The sequence below is a fragment of the Rhinatrema bivittatum genome, chromosome 1 (assembly GCF_901001135.1).
Source record: "Rhinatrema bivittatum chromosome 1, aRhiBiv1.1, whole genome shotgun sequence".
In the NCBI taxonomy this organism is placed as follows: domain Eukaryota; kingdom Metazoa; phylum Chordata; class Amphibia; order Gymnophiona; family Rhinatrematidae; genus Rhinatrema; species Rhinatrema bivittatum.
The window spans coordinates 189,507,143-189,532,485 of NC_042615.1; the positions used below are offsets into that span (position 1 = coordinate 189,507,143).

Genomic DNA, 25,343 nt, shown 5'->3' on the forward strand with positions numbered 1-25,343 from the left:
GCCTGGGTTTGTGTGGCTGCTTGAAAGACAGAGCACATGTCTTTTGCACAGAGTACTTTCCATTGATCAGGGCACCACTTAGTGGCCACAAACAAACAGTGTGACAGTATTGATATATTTTGATGCTGTGAGCCATTGTGGATCCATTTTGAGAGGCAGGCTACATATAAATTGAAAAAGTGTAATGAAACGTAAAAGAAAACCAAGAAACTAGTCATCCTAATAAAAAGGTATTATTTCTACCTATCATGTTTTAAACTGACAGCTTCTGCAAGTAATGTCCCTTCCTTAAAGTAGTACACCACAGAAAATAACCTCAGCAGCTCCAGAGTTTACATTATGAAATGTCCATTAGCAAGAAAAGTATCATCTCCATCTAATTGCTTTGTTGTTTTTAATTTAACAAACACTAACATTAGAAGGTAAACACAATACTCCTTTTCTATTTATGCTGAAAAGTAGTCATCAACTCATAAGATTACTAAAAAACTGAGCTGCTATTCAGAGCTGCAGAATATGATATAAATTCCTTTTCCCACATATATTTAATCATTACTTATGCCACAGTAAATAATATCTTTAAAAATATATTCCACATTTGTTTTCATAGATATTAAACCATAATTTGACCATAGGCTCAATTCACCCCTTGTGTTTTGGGGTACTGGAGGGTAAATATCTCCAGACATTATAGTTTTCTCAAATGGCAACTGTCATAAAAGAGAATACTGCAGAGATAGCTGGGGTAGTCAAAAAGATTAAAAAAAAGATTAAAAAGATTTAAAAAAATAAAAAAGGTTCAGATTATCCCAAGCTTGTCCTGGTGACCCCACGACTAAGGAGGATTTCAGGATATTCTTACAGTCCTATCAATTTAATGGTGCTTCTATGGCACAGCTTCCCAAACATTTCCTGGTGAGTCCATATCCAGGGGGGGTTTAGGGTATTCAAAATTATTATGCATGAGAAATTTATATAATGAGAAATTACTACTTACCTGATAATCTCCTTTTCTTTAGGATAGACAGATGAATCCAGAACTAGTGGGTTATGCACCTCTAACAGCAGATGGAGGTGGAGCAAAGCTGACATCACAGTATATATATACTCCTGCAGTAATATCAGACTGCCAGCAGTCTCTTCAAAAGCTAACTGTGGACAGACTAGCAAAAACTTGTTTAGCAACAGATAACCATTTCAGTACTCAGCCAACAGGAAACACTGAGCTCAAAGAATGCATGAACACTAGTTTAGGGATTGGATTAACACTTACCAGTAACCCCTGGACACGTAGCCCCTCAGGACCACCATAGCACAGTCACTCGACAGCTAAGAGCAGGAGGTTGGATTCATCTATACTAAAGAAAAGGAAAATATCAGATAAATAGTAAAATTTCTCATTTCTTAGCACCTAGACAGATGAATCCAGAACCCAAGCTACTCCCCAATAGGGCGGGAGGCTGCCTGCAATCCAGTCAAAACCACAAGTGCAAAGACTACGCCCTCTCGGGCTTGCATATCCAGATGATAATGCCTGGAAAAGGTTGTAAGGAGGTCCATGTCGCAGCTCGGCAAATGGCGACGGGAGATAATCTAACCTCCAACCATGACACTGCCTGAGCCCTAACCTGACTAGGAAATGGTTGTTCAGCATCCATGTACATGGCTGCCACTACCTCCTTAATCCAGTGAGCTATTGTAGTCCGCGAAGCTGGCTTGCCCCGTTTACTACCGCCATAGGACAAACAGTCTATCCATCTTCTGGAAAGGTTTAGAAACCTCCAGATACCTTACGAAATGTCTCTTAACATCCAAGAGTCCCAACAGATGATATTCCTCCACATCTAAAAATCTGAGACCTCTTTTGGCAAAAAGGAAGAAACAGTACGCAGCTGTATTTTCCCCGGAGTCACTCGAAGAAACAGCTTCCTAAAAGATAGGGCCTACAGCTCGGAAATTAGATGCGCAGAACACATCGCCACAAGAAACACCATTTTCAAGGTCAGTAACCGCAAGGAAATGTTATGCATCAGTCTGAATTAAGGGCCTGCTAAGAAATCCAAAACCAGATTAAGATTCCACAAGGCACGGATAACTGTAAGGGAGGATGAAGATGTTTCAATCCTTTCAACATCTGGATGAGCTGACAAGGGACCACAATTCACCTGACCCCTGAAACAGGCCAGAGCCGCTACCAGCATCTTTAAAGAATTAAGGGCCAACCCTTTATTCAATCCATCCTGCAAAAATTCCAAAATAAGCAGGATCTTAACCTAACAAGGAAGAACACCTCGATCTTCACACCAAGCCTCAAACACTCACCAAACCCACACATAGGCCAAGGAAGTGGAGAACTTTCTTGCTTGTAGCAAGGTGGCAATCACCGCAGTAGAATATCCACGCTTCAGCAAGCGAGCCCACTCAAGGGCCATACCATAAGACAAAATAGAGTCAGATCTTCGTGAAGAATAGGATCCTGTGCGCAACCGGAACGAGGAGTCTACAAGGAGCCTTCATAGATCCACACACCCCATGATCTCCTGGGCCAATCTGGTGCCACCAGATTCACCATCTCTCTGTGGCTCTTGACCCTCCATACCATTCTGCCCAACTTTGGATTTCTCCTGTGACTGAAGAATCGAGGAACCATCGCATTGTGAGAAGTTGCCAGCAAGTCTAGAAACAGAAGGCACCAGCAATCCATTATCAGTTGAAATGCATCTTCTGACAATACTCATTCTCCTGGGGCCAGACTCTGTCTTCTGAGAAAGTCTGCTCTTACATTGTCTTTTCCTGCAATATGCAAGGCTGAGATCTCCTGAAGAGGCACTTCCACACATTCCATAAGTTGATCTATCTCCTGCAACACTTGCTGACTCTTGGTTCTTCCTTGCCAATTGATGTAAACCATTATCAGTGCATTGTCTGACATTATCTGGACCGCTCAACCCTGCAACCTGCCGCTGAACTGTAAGCATGCCAACTGGACCGCCCAGGCTTCCAGCCAATTGATGGTCCAGAGACCCTCTTTTGCACTGCAGCGCCCCTGCGCTGTCAGTTCCTGACAGTGAGCTCCCCATCCCTGGAGGATCACATCAGTCATGAGTACTAACCAGTCCGATGATTTTAGGGAAACTCCCTCTCTTAGATGATCTGCTTGTAACCACCACTGTAGTTGAGAGCAGACTTCCAATAGCAGGTGGAGCCGAATCGAATAGTCCTGAGACTGAGGGTTCCAAAAAGACAGCAGGAAGAGCTGAAGAGGATTAATATACGCCTTTACCTACGGCACGAGGGTTGCCACCATCAGTCCGAGCATCTGTAGATAGGACCACTGTCAGGTGTATTGTGTTCAACAATAGATGCACCTGCACCATTAACTTCTGAAAATGACCTTCTGGCAGAAAAATCCTTCCCTGCTTCATGTCAAACTGAACACCAAGATACTCTAGTGACTGAGATGGCTGAAGACTGCACTTGGCCAGGTTCACCACCCAACCGAGCCACTGTAACAGGGAGATCAACTTGCAGGTCACCAGATGACTCTCTTCCAGAGAATTGACCCGAATCAGCCAGTCATCCAACTACCAGGTGTACCAGGATCCCATCCTCTCTCAACTCTGCCACCACCACCACCATAACCTTGGAAAAACTTCTGGGTGCGGAGACTAGACCAAAAGGTAGCACTCAAAACTGAATGGCATTCCAGAATCATGAATCGCAGAAAATGTTGGTGCTCTAGACGGATGGGAATATGCAGGTACGCCTCTGACAGATCCAAGGAGGTCAGAAATTCCCCCGACTGCATGGCCATTATCACTAAGCTCAATGTTTCCACATGACAGGTGACCCCTTTGAGATCCAGGATAGGACAAATAGAGCCCTCCTTCATGGGAACAATGAAATAAATGGAATATCAACCTGTATTCTCTTGAGACGTGGGCACTGGAACCACAGCACTCAGACTGAGGAGCCTTGACAATGTACACTCCACTGCCTGCTTCTTCTGCTGGGAGTGGCAGGGAGATACCATGAACCATCCCGTGGAAAACTGTGAAACTCCAGCGCATATCCTTCTCGTATCACCTCCAGGACCACTGGTTCAGATGTGAGGTCGACCCACCTCTGATAAAAAAGAGAAGCGCTCCTCCTATCTCTTGTTCCTGAGGGTGGGTTGGCAAACCTTCATTGGGAGGTTCGGGAGGTTCCACTACCCAAGCCCACGCCCTGTACGGGTTGTCTGGGATGAAAGGACTGAGACCTACCAAAAGGTTGAGACCTCTGAAAGATCACTCCTCTGTAGGGTCGAAAACACTTTGATCCCCTAGCACAACTTCTCATGCCAAAGGAGCTCAGCGTCTGCTTCTCATCCTCCGGCAACCAAGGAACCAGGGATTCGCCCCACTTATTGGCCAGTTTCTCCAACTTGCTCCTAAACAAGAGAGAGCCTTTAAAGGGCAATTTAATAAGGTTAGCCTTAGAGGTCACATTGGCCGACCAATTTCTCAACCATAATTGACACATGACCACTATTACTGAAGTCATCCCTCTGGCAGAGGTGTGGACCAACTGCCAAAAAGATGGCTGCTAGCTCTATAATTGCCCTGGAATTCACTCCAGATTACTTCTCTCTCAGGTGGTTAATGAAATAAGAGCGCACCACCAGGTAACAACAACAAGAGGCTATCTGTAAGGTCATTGCCACTGATTCAAATGCTTGGTTAAGGATGGCCTCAATCCTTCTATCATGCACATCCTTCAAGGCCGTTCCTTCCTCCACTGGAATAGTTGTCGGTTTGGAGACAGAACAAGCAAGCGCATCCACTTTCAGAAAATGCAAACTCTCTCTCGCCACTGATCCAGGGGGTACAGGCCTTCCAAAACTCGACACCCTTTGAAATTAGCCTCCGTGGTGTCCCATTCAAGATCAATCAATTCTTGAATGGCCTCCATAACAAGGGAAAAACAAGAGGCTTTACACAAAGAAACCAAAATGGGATTTTTCTTTGCTTCAGACATGGAATCAAGTATCTTTAACGTCTTGAAAATCAGAGCTGTTAACTCACGTCTATGAAAGAACTGCAACATAGGCCTATATGGTTCCAGTCCCGAAGGAATTTCCCCATCCTCCAGAGAGACAGCATCAGCCTCATCATCCGTGCCATCTGGATTCGTTGGGAAGACCTGCTGCTGATCTAGGTGTACTTCTGTGCTTAACAGTAGTACCAGGTGAGTGAGAGGTCACTACTTGCGACTCTCACCTGGCAAGATTGGTCTGGGTTGAGGACTGTGCCTGAAGAAAGTATTGCAATCCTCGAAAAATTTGTACCCAGGAAGAGGCAGAAGGATCCATGCCAAAATCAGAAGGCACCTGTGCTGTGCCCAATGAGCTACCTTCCCCCGCTGATGAACCAGAAAAGGGAGTTCCAAGGTCAGGTGCCCCTTCTGACATGTCTTTACCAGAGCTCATCAGGCTGGGAAAAAACAGGCTTAGTAAAATCTGAAAAAGGTAATAAGAACATGCCATACTGGGTCAAACCAAGGGTCCATCAAGCCCAGGATCCTGTTTCCAACCGTGGCCAATCCAGGCCATAAGAACCTGGCAAGTACCCAAAAACTAAGTATTCCATGTTACCATTGCTAGTAATAGCAGTGGCTATTTTCTAAGTCAACTTAATTAATAGCAGTTAATGGACTTCTCCGCCAAGAACTTATCCAATCCTTTTCTAAACACAGCTATACTAACTGTACTAACCACATCCTCTGGCAACAAATTCCAGAGTTTAATTGTGCGTTGAGTAAAAAAGAACTTTCTCAGATTAGTTTTAAATGTGCCCCATGCTAACTTCATGGAGTGCCCCCTAGTCTTTCTATTATCCGAAAGAGTAAATAACCGATTCACATCTACCTGTTCTAGACCTCTCATGATTTTGAACACCTCTATCATATCCCCCCTCAGCCGTCTCTTCTCCAAGCTGAAAAGTCCTAACCTCTTTAGTCTTTCCTCATAGGGGAGCTGTTCCATTCCCCTTATCATTTTGGTAGCCCTTCTCTGTACCTTCTCCATCACAATTATATCTTTTTTGAGATGCGGCAACCAGAATTGTACACAGTATTCAAGGTGTGGTCTCACCATGGAGCGATACAGAGGCATTATGACATTTTCCGTTTTATTCACCATTCCCTTTCTAATAATTCCCAATATTCTGTTTGCTTTTTTGACTGCCGCAGCACACTGAACCGACGATTTCAATGTGTTATCCACTATGATGCTTAGATCTCTTTCTTGGGTTGTAGCACCTAATATGGAACCTAAAATTGTGTAACTATAGCATGGTTTATTTTTCCCTCTATGCATCACTTTGAACTTATCCACATTAAATTTCATCTGCCATTTTGATGCCCAATTTTTCTGAGCCTCTAAGCAGCGCTGGCACAAGACAGAGGGCAACCCAGGCTGAGATGCCCGAATATGACAAATAGCACAGGGTGAAAGGAGCTTAGGTTTCTTAGCTATAGGCACCATCAGTCTGTCAGTAAGCTTAGCAGGTGACTTGGAAGGTATATATCCAGCTGAATTCACACTGTGAAATGTGTGTTCCCAAAACCCAGGCATCCAAAACTTAAGCTCACAACCAATGCCGCCCAAATTATGTGTACAGGTAAGTGCATGCCTCACACAGACGCCACTATAACCGGACAACCAAGCAGGTGTCAGACTATGTGTCCAAAAACTGGATGCACAACTTGGAAGCACAGCCAGATGCACTTACACAAATGAACGGTCCTGAAGAGGGCAGCCTAATGCACAGGAAAAGGTGTGCGAAAACGCCACAGTGGCCTACCACTCAGCGTACAGAGAAAAGCCTAAGAGCAGGGCCTAGCCCAAAAAGAGCTACTCAACCCGCCAGGCTTCCCACATCCCTTAATCTCCCTCAGGGGTGGGAACAAACGTCGGAACAGCGTTTTTGTTTAAAGCTTTACCTGAGCTCAGCCCAGCCCAGCTGAGCTCCGGTAAAGCTGAGCCCTTTCCCCCTGCAGCCAGACTGTCTCTGGCTGCAGGGGGAAAGGGCATATGTCGCCGCCGCACTCTGCTTCCTGCACCTGCTGCTATTTTCAGCTGTTTTAACACCTAAGTCCAAGCCAGCTGACAAAATCAGCTACCGGACCAAGGAACTCATCTGAGAGACCACGGAAATCACCTCAGGAATTCTCAAATGGGGGAGGGACCATTTGGTATCACCACAGAAGAGTGGGGCAAACTAAATGTCCTTCTTTATTTCTCCTTCTAAAACTTGAAGCAATCCCCATTAGGGAGATGCATGTCCACCATCTGCTGGAGACGAAGAATACTGGTAGGCTGTCACTGCAGGAGCATATATACTGCGATGTCAGCTTTGCTCCGTCTCCAACTGCTGGTAGAGGTGCATAACCCACTGGTTTCTAGATTTATCTGTCTAGATGCTAAAAAGAGGCCCAGCATACCAAATTTATCTCATGCATTTTCACTGTGGATATGCTGGAAACCCCCCTGGCTGTAGAGTCACATACGTATTCATTATCGATATCCTGAAAACCAGCATAGCTCACTGGTGATCTCTGGCTTTCCTTCACTTCTTCCCAACCAAAGATCCTATGCCTCATGCTCTATTCTGCCTATGTACCTGTTGACCAATGAACATAAGAAGAGTCATGATGGGACAGAACAATGGTCTCTTGAGATCAGCATCCCAGCTCAGACAGTGGTCAATATGGTTCACATAGAAGTACCTAGCAGATTCTAATGAGGATATCTACTCCACACTGCTCACTCCTAGAACCAGAAGGCGGCAATGCCCAAGTCTACAAAGCAGGGCCAGTGCTAGGTTTTTTGCTGCCCTGTGAGAAAAATTACTCTGTTGTCTCCTCCCCCCCCCAAATTCATTCAATGTCTGTCCCGGGCACATCAAATAAAGTCCAGCTCTGTCCTGCAATCTAAGGGGGTCATTTTTCAAATCGTGTTAGGGCCCTAATGCCTGCCATAACGCATGTATTATTTATCAAATTGCAAGATGCTTATGCAAATTCTAAAAATGTATTCAAAAGGGAGGAGTTTATGAAAATGAGGGGTGTTTAACGCTGAGTACAATAGTGCAACATACGTTATCACCAGAAATAACTACACCTTTTTTCCTGGCATCATGCTGTGTGATATGCCCAAACCAGGATTTGTGCTAAATATCGCAAATCCCGTTTCAGGCAGTAGAGGGAAAGAGAGGGGGAAAGAGAGGAAGAGGGGAGAGGAGTGGAGTAGAGAGAGCCTCTGGAGTGACACATTAGTCAACTATACCAGTGTAGGAGGGTCAACTAGTAACTAGAGATGAGGTTTTGGTGGTGGTCTAGGGTTTGGGGACCAGTTTTACATGTATAGGAGGTACAAACAGCACAGTACACATCAGTGAATGATGTCATTTGGAGGGAGGAAAGCCACACAAAGATGAGATTTGTACATTGTACTCTTGACCTAGCTTGATGCATTCTCTACCTAGCTGCTATCAAGCTAGGTCGAGAGTATATTGTACAAATGTCATCTTTGTGTACCTTTTCTCACTCCAAGTCACATCAAATCTTCACTGATGTGTACTGTGCTGTTCATACCTCTGATTGTGCATGTAAAACTGCCCCCCTAAACCCTAGACCACCACCAAACCTCACCTCGAGTTACTAGTTGACGCTCCTACAGTGGTATAAATAGATTACTTATATGAGAGCCTTATAGTCTCTCTCACTCTTTTTCCAGGAGCAGCCCAAAATGTGGAAATGGGAAGCACTAAAATAGCACACGTTGCGGTATCTCAAAAGTTACCCTAACCACGCCCCTTTTTCTATTGCAGGCATTATTCTTGCTTTATTTATAGCAATTTGGAAAATCAAGTCTACATTTTTAAAAACTGACATGCCCACCCCACCCCCCAAAAAAAACCCATGGATAGGGAAAGGTATGAGATGTCCTAGGCAAACCTTAGAGCCTTGCACTCACGCCACCGCCCCCCCCCCCCACCTTTTACAGATACACACAAATTATGTATTTATAACAAATTTATATGAAAAAGAACATTCAAAAGTAGACTTCTGAGGCAATAACACAACATGCATATTATATTTACATGCATTCTTGTGGTGTGAACCAGAAAACTCTGTAAAAAGGAACACTTGGAACTCCTATGGAATTAGACTTTTTGTAATGCATACTGGGTGTGAGCTGGGCCTTCAGAAAGCAATGAATAAACAGAATAACCTTTACAATATAGTAAACCTCATAAGAACATAAGAACAATGCCATACTGGGTCAGACCAAGGGTCCATCAAGCCCAGCATCCTGTTTCCAACAGTGGCCAATCCAGGCCATAAGAACCTGGCAAGTACCCAAAAGCTAAGTCTATTCCATGTTACCATTGCTAATGGTAGTGGCTATTCTCTAAGGGGCGGATTTTAAGAGCCCTGCTCGCCTAAATCCGCCCAAATCCGGGCGGATCTAGGCAAGCAGGGCCCTGCGCGCCGGTGCGCCCATGTTCAATAGGCCCACCGGCGCGCGCAGACCCCGGGACTTGCGTAAGTCCCGGGGTTTGGCGAAAAACAACCCTAACAATCATCTGTGAAAAGTCAACACCTCACATATTACACCAATAACACTCATATTAAGAAACTAGAATGCTATAGATCCCTACACAAAAATTATATGCCAGCAAAATACCTCACCTACATACCTCATCTCGGTCACAAATGTAGAAAACAGACAGACCCTCGCCAAATACAGAATAAAGAGATCAGAAAGTATAAAGAAACGTGTTGAGAAGAACTGAACTGGAACACACAACAAGCCAGGCTATATACGCAGAGCAACAATGGAAAAACAGAAACTAGCTTTCTTCAAAAAACATTAAATACAATTAAGAAATATAAAACAATCATAAGAGTAAAATATTCATAAAAAATATTTCTAACCAGTTAATGAATTTTCAAAATTTCCCAAACTAATAAATTTCAAACCATCTGATGAATAAAAAAAAATCCAATAATTAAAAAATGTTCTATTCCTCCCCCCAAAAAAAAAAAACAAACAAACAACATTTTGAAAGAGCAGAATCAAATTATACCAAATAATTAGAACTAATAGATTAAAAAATATTCTGCGTGATCTTCTGGATTTCTAGTCACCCTGAGACTGTCTTGGATTGGGGGAGGTAGGACCACTCAAATTTTGTCTTATTTCTCACTCTCACACACACAACAACCATATTCATTCTCTCACACAATCCTTCTCTCTAACATACACAGGCTCCCTCTCCCTGACAGACACATTGCTAAATCCATGCAGATTTTTTTCTATTCAGCCATGTGCTCAGGGAAGATAAGACCACAGCAGTAATAATACATGGATTCTCTATTTCGGTCTTCTCTGCAAAGGATGTTAGGGAAATACCCACATCGGAAACACTCTTTGTGGGTGATGAGTCAGAGGAACTGAAACAAACTCCTATACATTTGGGAAAAGTGCCAAGAGCAAACTGACTAAATAGTAGCAAAACACCAGGGTCTAATTGTATTCAGACCAGAGTTTTAAAGGAATTCAAATATGAATGGAATTGAGGGTTGGGTTCTATGTGGAAATTTGATCTACTTTGGGTAAATGTGCATACAATCGCAGCTGGGCAGACTAGATGGGCCTTTTTTCTGCCATTTACTATTTTACTAAGAAATTGCAGTCCTCCTACTGATAATCTGTAATCTAAATCATTAAAATCTGCCATTATCCTTGAGAAATGAAGGTTAGCCAATTTAACATCACATTTTTTTTTTTTAAGGGATCAAAGTTGATAAAGAAACTATAGACCAGCGAGTTGGACTTTGGTGCCAGGAAAAATGGTACAGGCTATTATTGTTAAGAACAGAATTACTGGGCATATGGATAAACAGCAGCTTTATGGGGAACAGCCAACATGGATATAGCAAATAAGAGCCACAACTTACTAACCTATTTTAATTTTTTGGAAGTGTGCATAACGGCAACCAGGTCAATATGGTGTACCTGGATTTTCAGAAGGCATTTGATAAAATCTCCCATGAGAGACTCCTCAGGAAATTAAAAAATACATGGGATAGAAGGTAATTTCCTATTCTACATTGGTAACTGATTAAAGGATAGGAAACACAGAGTAGGATTAATGGTCTGTTTTCCCACTGGAAAAAGGTGAATAGTAAGTAGAATGCCCAGAGATCTTTACTGAGATCAGTGCTGTTCATGATCTGGAAAAGAGATGCAATAAGTGAGGCAATCAAATCTGCAGATGACCCAAAATTATTTAGAGTAGTTAAAAAAACAAACAAACCCAAGAATATTGAAGAATTGCAGGAAGACAATGTGAGACTGAGGAACTGGTTATCTAAACGGCAGATATATATAATGTGACTTGAAGATTAGAAAATTTGTTGAAACTTGGATGTTCATCCAGGTATTTGATAATCAAACTGAACATTGATCTTTATGTTTGGAGTTCGAGGAGTGATGATTTGGCAGGAGGCACTCTAAGAATGAGCCTCCACTAACTTTTTGGAGAAAGTACTCTCAGATGATCTTAACTAGTAGGTATTAATGTCTGCCAGTAGGTTATGTCTTGAATGTTTTTGGAAGTGGATGTTTTAATTTTGTGTAATTAAGAAATTACATATGTTTTATTTTGTAAACCACTTAAATCTTTTGCATAGGTGGTATTCCAAGTTTGAATAAACAAGTGCAAAGTGATGCACAAGGGGAATTTTGGGTAATCTGCATAGAAGCAAGGCCTACAGATACCTTTTTTACTTGCAAAGCTCATAGAAAATTTTCATAGGGACACTATATGTGTAGCATCACTTTGAAAATTATCCATGAGTAAGCTATATGCTTGAAAATATGAAAATGTATGAGTATTTTCACTCCTCTGACATATCTTCATCCCCGAGACAGCCCATAGTCACTCTGAGAAGTACAATTTTTACACTGACAGATTTAATTGGGTAACTCCTTACTTAGAACTAGAAACGGTACAAAGAAGGGAGTGGAACAACTCCATTATGAGGAAAAGTTAAACAAGTTAGGGCTCTTCAGGTTGGTGATGCTTGAGAAGGGACACAAAAAGAGTTGTATAAAATCATGAGTGGTGAGGAACAAGTTGATAAGAAACAATTAATAAAGTATTTAATTCACTTATAGACTGCCTCCCTGGCCCAACTGAATTTGTCAAATAATACTGGGACTATTTAACTAGTAGCAGATTTTAAAGCAATTCAAGAAAATCTCTTTTCAGTCAACACGCAATTAAGATGTGAAATATGTCATCTGGGGATGTGGTTGTCTAGTAGGACAGCTGGTTTTAAAAGATATGAAACAAGTTCCTGGAGGAGGACAGGTCCACTAATTATTAAACAGATAGATTTAGGGATCACCATTTCTTACTTCTAGCAGTGAGCAACAGGGAAGTGATCTCCCCATTAGGGTCTGCTAAGTATTTCCTAGGGACTACATTGGCCACTGTGGAAGACAGAATGGTAGGCTCGATGGACCATTGGCCCAAACAGCATGGCACTTATGTTCTTATATAAACATCAGAGACCAGAGAGACAAGAATCATTTGGAAGGGTTAACTCGGCATAGCTTCCCTTGCTAGCAGGTAGTGCCTTATAATCCTAGAGTCGGTATGAAGCCTAGGGGGGTTCAACAACCAAAATCTCACAACAGAACCCAAATTTCAAAAGAAGTAAGATCCTCCTTCATGTACTATCTATATCAGATTCACCAACTATGTAATTTCCTTGATAAACACAATCATACTACTGTAATCCATAATCACCAGTGGAATTGATTACTGCAATTCCTTACAGAACAGCATCCCACAATAAAGTTTGAAGCCCCTCGAGCTCCTACAAAGTACTGCCACAAGAATATTGGTAAGTGTAAATGCAAGTGATCATATCAAGCCTATTCTATAATCATCTTCACTGGCTCCCAGTGGAAAGCAGATAAAATTTAAAAAACTCTGCGCTTTAACTACAAATGCTGGAACAAGCAAGCCCCTGAGTACCTCTCTCAACTTCTCTCCTCTTACACGCCCTCGAGGGAACTCTGGTCCATCGAACTGGCTCTTTTTTCCTCTCCTCCCTTGACCTCCGCCAAATTGTCCTGTGTGAGATCCCGTGCTTTCAACTGTTACACACCAAAAATTTGGAACAAAGTATCACTAACCCTTAAATTCAATTAAAAAAAAGCTAAGGCATGGCTTTTTAGCCAAACCTTCCCCTAAAATCCACATCTTCAACCCAATTTCCTGAACCCTTTTTGAAGGGGTGGATTACAAACAAGAGGGACACAACTAAGTCTTGAAACTGTTCACAAATGCGATTTCCTAATGCTATGTTAATTGCAAATTCAGATTTGCCTATAAGCTGATCTAATGCCTCTGTTAATTTTAAATTTTGAAACCTGACTTGAGACCAACTTTGGGGAAAAAAATGGAACAACAAATATTCATACATAAAAAAATAATAGTAGAAAAGATTCCTACTTGCAATGGATTTTCTCCCCCATTTGTTTCTTTCAAACAGGCCGATACAGTACAGTGTGCTCCGGCAGAGCGCACTGTTAACCCGCATTTGGACACGTGTTTGACGCGCTAGCTTTACCCCTTATTCAGTAAGGGGTAATAGCTCGTTGAAAACGCGCGTCCAACCCCCCCCCCCCCCCGAAACTAACAGCGCCCGCAATATGCAAATGCATGTTGATGGTCCTATTAGTCATTCCCGCGCGATACAGTAAGTAAAATGTGCAGCCAAGCCGCACATTTTACTTTAAGAAATTAGTGCCTACCCAAAAGGTAGGCGTTAATTTCTGCCGGCGCTGGGGAAGTGCACAGAAAAGCAGTAAAACCTGCTTTTCTGTAAACTCTACGACTTAATATCATGGCAATATTAAGTCGGAGGTCCCAAAAGTTAAAAAAAAAAGTTAAAAAAAATAAAAAAATAAAAAAAATTTAAAATCAGCCCGCGGCTTGAAAACCGGACGCTCAATTTTGCCGGCGTCCGGTTTCTGAACCCGTGGTTGTCAGCGAGCTCGAGAACAGACGCCGGCAAAATTGAGCGTCGGCTATCAAACCCGCTGACAGCCACCGCTCCTGTCCAAAAAGAGGCGCTAGGGATGCGCAAGTGTCCCTAGCACCTCTTTTTACCGTGGGCCCTAATTTAAATAAATTAATTTACTGAATCGCGCGCACAGGAGAGTGGCCTGTGCGTGCGCCGGGAGAGCGGGTGCTCGCCTGCTCTCCCGCGATTTTTACTGTATCGGCCCGAAAGTGCTTTAAAATACATTCAGTGAAAGGCATCCTTGGATGGAAACTAGAAGACTGCCACTAAATGCCATATTTCTCAACTTATTATTGCTTTTTGCCTTAGGAGAGGCCCACTAAAAAGAAAAATCTGATTTAAAAAGGGCAATTGACATTTTGGCTATATTAAAAGTGATAAACTGTGTACCTGTAACATTATTACCAGATGATTTCTTAATAGCATATTAGAACACCGAGCTTTAGCACAGAAGCTTTGCTGTCTGAAAAAAATGGAAACTTCCAAAACATACCAAGGTAGCCTTCAGCACTGGAACAAGCCTGTGTAATAAGGGAACTGTTTTTTCTTGAGCTCCTTTAACCATCAGCAATTCCTTAAAACCTTCTTTGGAAACAAATGTGTAGGGGTGCTTTGTTTCCCTCAGACCCTGTGGGAAATTCAAATACCTTGGCAATTATACAGTGTTAGTATACAAGACACTACTTCTCACCTCTCTAAAAGCTTGGCTCTGTAATAATGCTCAGCTTTTCTAGCAACATTCAAGAAACATAAAATACATGTACACCACCTTGTGGACCCATCAAGTATAGTGAAGAACCGTATGAGCCGGTTTGACAACAGGTATCTATTTAAAATACAATATATGCTCTGCAGAAAATATCAGCCAATTTTACCACCCTGTGTCTGTTTTTCTAATTAACTTTATAAGTGCCTTAACCAATTGCACACATCCACAATCAAAGGGTGGGGGGGGGGGGAGTTTAAATTTAAAAGTTGCATATCTTTTCCTTTGTGATCAGATTGTATCCTATTTAAATACAAATTTCCATCTGAAAAATCTTTCTTTTAATATAGTAACTGTCTCCTCAGATTAGCATATTGGGTATTACATTTTTACTTCTTCACACGTTTGTAGCTGAATAAGTGATAGACAGGCAGCTTTTAGAAAAACAAATATAATCACCCAATCTTTTCTTATTAGTGTTTGCACAAACCATTTCCACGCATTTTCTCTTATTAATGGGTATGAATCTTTGCAGTTAAAACCACCATCAACTGCAGACAGTTGCAACTTTGCTCACCTGCTTGCTACAAACATTACTGCATTATTGAACACAGCACAGCCAACGATACAATATTAAGCTTTTGTGATACCATCCATCTTCACTAAAAGCAAACCACTAGTAATTTATTAGAATCAGTCTGCTTAATAAATGTAAAAATCTCTTCCAATCAGTTCACCTAGTTTGTTCATCTTTAACCTTGTCTTGACACTCAAGAAAGAGGCAATGGTTCTTTCGCTCAAAAGTTTTATTGCAGAAACAGACTGGGAAAATATAAAACATAAAAAAAGAGAACTTGATTTTTGAACCATGGCTGAAAGACTATTTGAGTAGAACCATTCTTTTTTTTTTTTGTTTTATTTAAACTCTTGCCTATTGTAGTAATAATACTTCTATGATAAATGATATTGAGGTAACCTGGGAAAAATTAGAGTCACAGGTTTGTCAGTTGTAGCTGCCAATAAATATGAATACACATGAATTTGCATGAATTTGAAGGTGTTGATGTAAGTTGAAACATATAAAATAGAAGAAATATAGATAGCTTTATTCTAAATAAAGCAATCTGATTTTAACAGGTGATGAAAGGAAGAAGGATGTTGTTTCTTAAAGTATGGCTTTTTTTTTTTTTTTTTTAATCAATGACCTTTTGCTACCAAATCAGCCACAAAGCATGGGGGAAGGGGGATGGGGGGAGGGAGTCAATGTAAGCTACAGAAAGCAAAGTTGCTTACCTGTAACAGGTGTTCTCCCAGGACAGCAGGATGTTAGTCCTGACACATGGCTGACATCATCGGTTGGAGCCCGGCATGGAAAACTTATGTTCAAATTTCTAGAAACTGACTGGCACACTGAGCAAGCCAGCTTGCCACTATCCGCGCGTCCACGCAGAGTCCCTCTTCAGTCTTGTAACATAAAATTCCAATAAAATAAAACAAACATAGGAGAAACCCAACTCCGCAGGGTGGCGGGCAGGTTTCGTAAGGACTACCATCCTGCTGTCCTAGGAGAACACCTGTTACAGGTAAGCAACTTTGCTTTCTCCTAGGACAAGAAGGATGGTAGTCCTCACACATGTATAGCTACAGGCAAGACCAAAACGCAGCTAACCAGCAGCTAACAGGCACAACAATACTCGTGCTGTTGGTAACAGAGGGAGACAGCCTGAACCCGAAAACAGGGCTTTAGGCAGGAAGAGGTGAGTGTTACAGCTGAAAAAGATTCTGAAGGACAGACTGGCCTACTGTTGTCATGTCGGCCATCACTGTCCAAGCAGTAATGGGTGGCAAAAGTGTGAAGAGAACTCCACACTGCAGCCTTGCTGATTTTGGCTACTGGAACCACATGCAAGTGGGCCACCAAAGCCGCCAAGGCTCTGACCGAGTGAGCCTTGACATGGCCTCCAAGCTGAAGGCCTTTCTGTGCATAGCAGAAGAAAATACAATCCGCCAGCCAGTTTGACAGTGTTTGCTTGGTAACTGCAACTCCTATTAAGTTTGTTTTTAAATTATGCCTGTATGATTGTAAACCGCCTAGACGGACATGTAAATGCCTTAATGCATGGTATATAAAAACTTTTAAATAAATAAATTAAATATTCTTGTCAAATGAGATGAAGAGCTGCATGGACTGCCTGTGGCCTGTTGTCCGTTTGAGGTAGAAAGCTAAGGCCCTCTTGCAATCCAAGCTGTGTAGAGCCCGTATGCCCTTGGTGCGAGTGAGGCCTGGGAAAAAAGGTGGGCAGAACAATTGACTGAGATTATTATCAGACATTGTATGCCTCCAAACCGCACAATTCGTCTGTGTCGACAGAGTTTTTTCAAAATTTGGTTTGGCCTTCACCGCCTGGGGGATCAGCTCCAGGTGTTGAATGCACGCATCGTAAACTCTGAACTCTTTGCCATTATACAGAAACTCAAAAAGTGAAAGGCGGCTGGTCCGGATGGACTTAGCAATGAGTTTTACAAAGCCTTGAAGTTTCCCTTGTTGCTGAGTCTTGTATCCCGAGGACATGGGGTCTTACCGACCTATTTCTTTCATTAATGTTGACATTAAAATCCTTGCGGCGGTACTAGCGGCTCGGCTTAGTAATGTCTTACCTACTCTGACACATTCCAATCAGACTGGTTTTATACAACGGAGACAAGGGGTTCAAAATGTGAGATGTCTTTTTGCAGCCCTCAGTTATCACTCGCAGGAAGAGGCCCTAATCCTTAGTCTAGATGCTGAAAAAGCTTTTGATTCCCTATCCTGGGATTATGTGTTTTGGGTTCTTACACAATATGGGATTACAGGGGACTTTGTTTCATGGCTACGGGTTTTATACAGCAACCCCAGTGCTCGCCTTCTCATTAACGGAGGTTTGACGACCTCCTTCCCCCTAAAATGTGGGGTGCGTCAAGGATGTCCGCTCTCTCCTTTGCTATTCGTCTTGGCAATTGAGCCTTTAGCGGAAAAGCTTCGCCGTGCTACCGGATTCTGGGGGGTTAGTTTGGGGGGGGGGGGGCACCCCGTTAAGCTAGCTTTGTTTGCTGACGACATTTTATTATTTTGTAGGCCGGCCCCGACAGAGTGTGCCGGTTATACTTTCCATTTTCACACAGTTTAAGGAAATTGCGGGCCTTCATATTAATTTTTCCAAGTCCGAAGCTTTAGCCTTAAATTCTCACCTCCCCTCCTCTTGGTTTGGTTCCTTTCCCTTTACATGGGCCCCCGGGAAGTTGAAATATCTGGGGGTTTGGATCCCTAGAGAATTGGATCAACTATATGAGCTCAATATCCGGGAAGTTTTGGTTAACCTTAGGCAACAACTGCAGGCTTGGCAGTCTCTCCCTCTCACTTTTTCCGGACGTTGTGCGTTACTAAAGATGATGATTGTTCCTAAATTGCTATATAAGCTTCATATGCTTCCACTTTGGCTTACTGCCAGTGATCTTAAGAAATTACAAGTGGGGATGGTTAAATTTTTGTGGGCGAGTAAGCGAGCTCGGATTAAATATCAAACTTTCACGTATCCTAAGACACAGGGAGGGATGGGACTGCCAGATTTTCGCATATACAATGTTGCCTGTCAGATGTGCTTTATTGGAGAATGGATTATCAATAATTATACTTATTGTGAGGAGGGGCTGCTGACTCGCACGACTCACCCTTGGTCTCCCCTTTATTTAGTACAAGCGCCGGCGGCCAAGCTACAACAGCTGGCTATTCCCAAATACTTGTTGCAACCATGTAGACGGGCTTGGAGATGGATCCGCAATCTTTATCATCTATATAGCCCTTTCTCATTGTTTACCCCTTTAGTGGGTAACTGTGATTTTCAGCCGGGCGTGGGTGCCAATGGGGTTTTTCAAATGTGGGCCCGCCGGGGTCTTATGTATGCTTTTCATTACATTGAGGAAGCTACCCCTCAAGTGCTAAGCTATGAGACTATGGTTAAAAATTTTCAGTTACAACCTAAGTTTTTTTTCGCTTATGTTCAAGCGCGACATTATTTACAGACCTTCCATTGGCAGCCGGCGGAGTTCTTGAAGGAAAGTGCTTTTGCTAATACCTTGTTTCAAGTCGCATATTCCCATAATTCTATAAAAGGCTGGAGTGGACTGATAAAAAGCCTACTGCCTCCCACGCACCTCGATCTTTTAGCCACCTTTTGGAAACCATTGTGTGTAATGGATATAGTGGTTACCTTACTCAACTCCTGTTTTACTTCTCTGAAGGATGGTGGTCTGCGTGACTTGCACTTTAGGATTATCCACCATACAATTTGTGACGATGTGAGACGTTTTTAAATGGGCCGCCTTTCCTCTCCACTATGCGTTAAATGTTTCCAGGAGGAGGGATTTTACTACTTCGCCTAAGAATACTGATAAGCAATATGCTGACTGTTGGGCGCAATACTATTCTCTTCTACTGCCCGTTTTTCAAGGCCACTTGCTCACAGCAGGCTATCGTACATGTTGGTACTCTAATGTTTCTTCTGGCTCTACAATTTAATTTGATTATATTGTTTGTCTTATATTGCCCGCATTTTGGTTATGAGCTTTGGGGTTGCTGGGCGGGAGGGGAATGGTTATGATTGGGGGTGGTGCGAATGGTGGTTGAATGGGTATCAAGTGATGCGCTTGGAGCGTTTGGGAATTTGTTAATCTGATTGGATTGGGATTCTTAGTACTATCCAGGGGTGGGGGATGCTGCATAAACAAATAAAGAAAAGAAGGTTTCCATAACCTTTTTGTTAAACTAGTTACCGTATTGATAGTGTTGTTCACTGCTATGTTTTTTCTGTAACTGGGATATTGTATGTCTTCACAATAAAAAATGATTTTGCAAAAAAAAAAAAAAAAAAGATGAAAATCAGTCACCACCTTAGGCAGGGTGAGTACGCAATACCAACCTATCATGAAATAATTTTGTATAGGGCAGATAGGTCACCAACGCCTGAACCTCGCTGACCCTGCGCACTGAAGTGATCGCAGCCAAGATAACCTTCCAGATCAGGTACTTCAGATCACAGGAGCGCAGTGGCTTGAAAGGATCTCACATGAGCCAAGCCTACACCATGTTGAGGTTCCAGGACACAACAGGAGGCTGCAGGGGAGGCTTCAGCTGAGGCAAACCTCACATAAACCGGCCCACTATGGGCGAACTGTCAACACCCTGGTGGTAAGCCCTGATTGTGCTCAGGTGTATTCTGACTGAGTTGATCTTTAGCCCAGCATCCGAAAGGTGCAGCAAGTAGTCAAGCAACTCAGCGTGGAGCAGGAGAACAGATTCAAACTGTGGCCTTCACACGAGATGGAAAACCTTTTTCACTTCAAGATATAAGACTTCCTGGTGGAAGGCTTCCTGGAAGCTCCCAGGAACCGAGACATGTTGTCAGAGAGGTCAAGTGTCTGCAGAACTAGTTTTTCAACATCCAGGCCAGAGACAATGCCCTTTAGGTTTGCATGGTGCACCCTGTCCTGATTCTGCGTGATCAGGCAGGGGAGGTCCCCAGACCAATCGGCTCTCTAACAAAGAGATCCCGCAGGAGCGAGAACCAGACTTGCCTCGGCCAACAAGGGGCAATGAGAAACATGGTCCCCCTGTCCTGCCAGAGCTTCAGAAGAGTCTTCATCACCAGGGGAAACAGAGGATATGCATTCAGAAGACCCTTGCCCCAATGCTGGGCAAAGGCATCCGAGGCTGGTTTGCCATCTCCCCTATACAGGAAGCCGAAATGCCTCATTTTGGTGTTGCAGGGGGAGGTGAAAAGGCCCACATCCGGGATCCCCCAGAGACGGAAGATGCGATCTGCCACTGCTTGGTCCAGGGACCACTCATGGGGACGGAACACTCGACTCAGCTGGTCCGTCACTACATTCTCCGACCCAGCTCGGAGCAGAATGCCCTGAGAATGTGTCCATGACCAAATTTGAATAGCCTTCCAACACAGAAGGAACGACCCCATGCCTCCCTGCTTGTTGATATACCACATGGCTACCTGACTGTTGGTCTGAATCAGGACCGCCTTGTTGGATAAGCGATTCTGGAATGCCCAAAGAGTGTAGCAAATTGCCCACAGCTCCAGGAAGTTGATTTGGCACTGTGCTTCCTGAGCAGACCACAGACCTTGCGTGCGGAGGCCGCCCACATGAGCGCCCCCAGCCCAGAGTGGATGCATCCATGGTAAGCACAATCTGGGTAGGGGGAGGCTGAAAAGGAACCCCCTGCTCCAGATTGGGCAGACTTTCCCACCAAAACAAGGAAGTCCGGAGAGGTGGCGTAATGTGGATGCACACACAGATCTTGAGAAGCTTGCCACCAATGAGACCGCAGGGTCCACTGAGCCCTGCGCATATGGGAGCGAGCCAAGGGCGTAACATGGACAGACACAGTCATGTGGCCAAGAAGGCGAAGCAAGAGGCCGGCTGAGACCTGCCAGCTTCGGTGGATCAGTCTCGCCAGAGACATCAGAGCAAGTGCTCTACCAGGAGGTAGATAGGCTCAGGCCTGAGCCATGTCCAGTCAGGCACCGATAAAGATAGGCATCGAGTGTGGGAAGCCAGATAACATCAAGGGGCACCCTGCAGCGCTTCTCACCCCACAATCATGGGAGGGGAAGTGAAGGAAACAGCGATGTAAGTGCTGCGATCATTAGACCCGCCCCCCCATGACGTCACTAACATCGGACAGTTAAGACAGCCTCAACACCAGGCGTCGCGCGACAAAGGGGCTCTCCCCTTTGTGCACCCCTTCGTGCAAACCTTTGTGTATATGTAAAAATTTATATTTATGTTTCCTTTGTTAACTAAGCTGTTTCATTGTATTCGACTAAGGAATTTTTTCCTGCTTTTTCTGTTTCACTGTAAACCAGCATGATTTGCATTTAATGCAAGAATGTCAGTATATAAAAGTTAAAAATAAATAAATAAATAAATCAGTCTCGCCAGAGACATCAGAGCAAGTGCTCTACCAGGAGGTAGATAGGCTCAGGCCTAAGCCATGTCCAGTCAGGCACCGATAAAGCTCAACCGAGGTGACAGGTTGAGATGGGATTTCGGATAGTTGATGACAAACACAAGGGACTCCAGCACCCGAATGGTCAAGCTCAGAGCGCGAAGCGCCCCCTCCTGGGTGGCGCTCCTAACCAGCCAATCGTTTAAGTAAGAGAACATGTGTACTCCCATTCGTCGGAGGTGCGCACCCACCACTGCCAGACTCTTGGTGAAGGCCCACATGGCCAAAGCAAGGCCGAATGCTAACACCCCATACTGAAAGTGCCTCTCGCCCACGAGGAACCACAGATACTTCTCCTGTGACTGGGGAAGATCTCGATGTAGGCATATGCTTCTGAGATCGAGGGAGCAAAGCCAGACCTCTCCCCAGTGAGTCCATCTTGAACTTTTCTTTTTGGAGAAATTTGTTCAAGGCTATCAGATCCAAAATGGGGTGCAGTCCACTTGTTCTCTTTGGAATCAGGAAATAGCGGGTATAGAATCCCTGCCCTTGCTGCCACAGAGGTACAGGCTTGACTGCTCTGGCCATTACAAAGGCGGAGAGCTCTGTTAAGAGAATCTCCTGATGGGAGGACTGACCCCAAGATGGGTGTGGAGGAGAGTCTGTGGGGACATCCCGGAGATTTAGCCTATACCTTTGACGAATAATGGACAGGACCCACTGGTTCGAGGTAACCTGGGGCCAGCAGTCTGCAAAGGACCACAGCCAACTTCCGACTGGAGGGTCAGGCGAATTGGCTAATGCTCCCCCGCATCCAGTAAAAACCCCATAGCAGGGCTCTGCTGGGGTGCCGACTGAGATCTGGGGGAGTCCGCTGTAGAGCGGCCCCGAGAGCTCACACATTGAATTAAAGCACACGAGGCAAGAGGATAGTATTTCTTTTGGCGATAGAAGGACCTTCCTGGACCATGACACAAACATCTTCTGGCGGAATATAGCGGGTCCGATGAGATGTTGAAGGGTCTCATGATGATCTTTCAACTGAGCCACAGCATCCCTCACCTTATCCCCAAACAGGTTCTTGCCCATACAGGGGAGTTCTGCAAGCTTTTCCTGGACCTCCAGTCGGAGATCAGAAGCTCGAAGACACGCAATCCTTCGGGCACCAGTGTCTGCTGCCGCCACCCTAGCAACCATCTCAAACACGTAATAGGTGGACCACACCTCACTTTTCTCACATTCCAGGCACTGATGGGTAACTGCCAAAAAGGAATCCTGCTGCTGCTGGGGGAGGCACTCTGAGAACTCCTGGACCTACTTCCAAAGGTTCCGACTATACTGGGTCATGTAAACATAAGAACCAGGCCACAAGAAGTGATACAGGCAAGAAGTGATACAGGCGATCAACATTGCACCCTGGAATACTTTCCTACCCAAGGCATCCAATGCCCTTTGCTCCTGACCTGGAGGTGCAGAAGCATGGGTGAGGAAATGCTTGGCCTTCTTGAGGGCTGACTCTACCATGACTGACCGGTATGGGAGATGATGCCTCTCAAAACCCAAGGCCTTCTGTACCAAATAGACCGCTTCTGTTTTCCAATTTACCGGAGAAACAGATATGGGGTGTTCCCAGATCCGAAGGACCAACTCCTTAAAAATATTATGGACAGGAACAGCCACCACCTCCTTCGGGGCATTGACAAATTGGAGAACCTCCAATATCTTATATCAGGCATCCTCCTCCTCCGTCAGGAGCTGGAAGGGAATGGCTTCCGCCATAACCTGGACAAAGCCTGCAAAGGTTAAGTCTTCCAGCAGAGACCAGCGCCTCTCCTCTGGAGGGGACAGGTCCAAGCGGAGATCATCTGAGTTATCAGAGGAAGACTCGGAGGAATCATCTCCCCACAGGTCATGCAGGCATCCTCCTCACTAAAGTCCCCTGGGGACCCCCCCATGGCGGGCCCTTGCCCAGACCCCTTGGACTGGGCACCACGGGCACTGACGGCACCGAGGACAGCAAAGGTACCAGGGGAACAGAGGTCCCCAAGGTATAGGGAATCGGACCAGGAAACACTGGATGCAGCACCAAGGACGCCGATGGTGCCATGGGCCACGCCAGCTGATCCTCCTTGGAGGAACCCACGATGGAAATTGCCCCGGACGAAGGAAGTACCGGTGGCTTCTGAGGTATTTATGGACCCCCGGGCACCGGCAGCTGCTCTATTGGTAAGACACTGAGGAGGACACTGAGGCACTCCAGCAGCGGTGCCAACATCTCAGGTGCTTGCTCCAGCATGGTGGAAGCATCAGTGGAACCGGTGGTCCAATAACCTGCAGGGCTCAAATCACCGCCAGCTGCATGCTGCGGTCCAGCTCCTCCTGAAAATCTGCCGAAGAGAGAACTGATGGAGAAGGAAGAGAAGGCGTCACCAGATCTCCCTCGGATCTGAGATCGTTGCCCGGCACCAGTATTGGTGGGGAATGCCTGGGACTCCCGGGTTCGATGGAGGTCAATGCCTCCTCTCTGTGGGGATGCTTCAGGGGCATCACAGGAGCCGCTGGTGCCGACCTGAGCCAGGCGTCGTGTGATGACGACAACCGGTGTCTATGCTTCCGGGATTTCCCTCTGTGCTTGGCCTGGTCTTTTCCCAGAGTCGAGGAAGATGGCAATGATACCTTCACCATCCACTCCACCCGGGCGAGCCCCAGTGGTGGAGTGGATAGTGAAGGTTCCGTGTCCATAGGTTCTCCATGGCCCTTCAGTGTCGACACCCCCGATGCTGGAGTTGATGGATCAGATTTTCTGGACCCAAAAAGTTCCTCCATCTTGTCCAGACAGGTCCAACGGCCTTTGGAGGTCATTTGATCACAAAGATGATACCCTTGGATGTCATCAATGCCCCAAGGCAGAGATACAGACCTCATGCGGATCTGTGATAGATATGGTACGCGGGCACTTGGGGCATCGGCGAAAAACGGATGCCATTAAAAAAGAGCCGGCAAGCAGTTAATGACCGGTATCCACCGACTAGCGACACTGCCGGGTAACGACCACGAGGAAGGAAGAAAAACTTAGTGTGACGCACTACTGAGGCACCAACTGGAAGGAAGAGGGACCCTGGCGCAGGAAGTCTGTAATTGACAGGGGAAAAACCATGATGAAAACGATAAAAAGAGCAGAGCTCCACAACCACGGAGCTCCGCGGAGAAAACAAGACTGAAGAGGGATCCTGCGAGGACACGCGGATCGTGGCATGCTCGGTGTGCCAGTCAAAGTTCCTAGAAAGTTTGACATCAGTTTTCCATGCCAGGCCCCATCCGATGTCACCCATGTTTGAGGAATACCAATCTGCTGGTCCTAGGAGAAAAATCATGATGTGTTCAACAATTCAGTGGTAGCAAAAGGCATACATATGTATTTTTCTATTATCCACAGCAAAGTTTTTGTTTTGCATGTTCCACATTTTACCAAGCATTGAATGC

General features: G+C 44.7%; 1 protein-coding gene across 2 annotated transcripts in view; it reads right to left on the minus strand.

Moving 5' to 3' along the window:
* Positions 1–25,343, minus strand: part of PACRGL (parkin coregulated like) — an 80,284-nt gene that overhangs the window by 17,819 nt on the left and 37,122 nt on the right. For both annotated transcript variants that reach the window (XM_029590334.1, XM_029590325.1), the window contains exon 5: positions 14,648–14,782. In XM_029590334.1, coding sequence (XP_029446194.1) covers positions 14,648–14,782 — 135 coding nt within the window. The remainder of the gene's footprint in view (positions 1–14,647; positions 14,783–25,343) is intronic.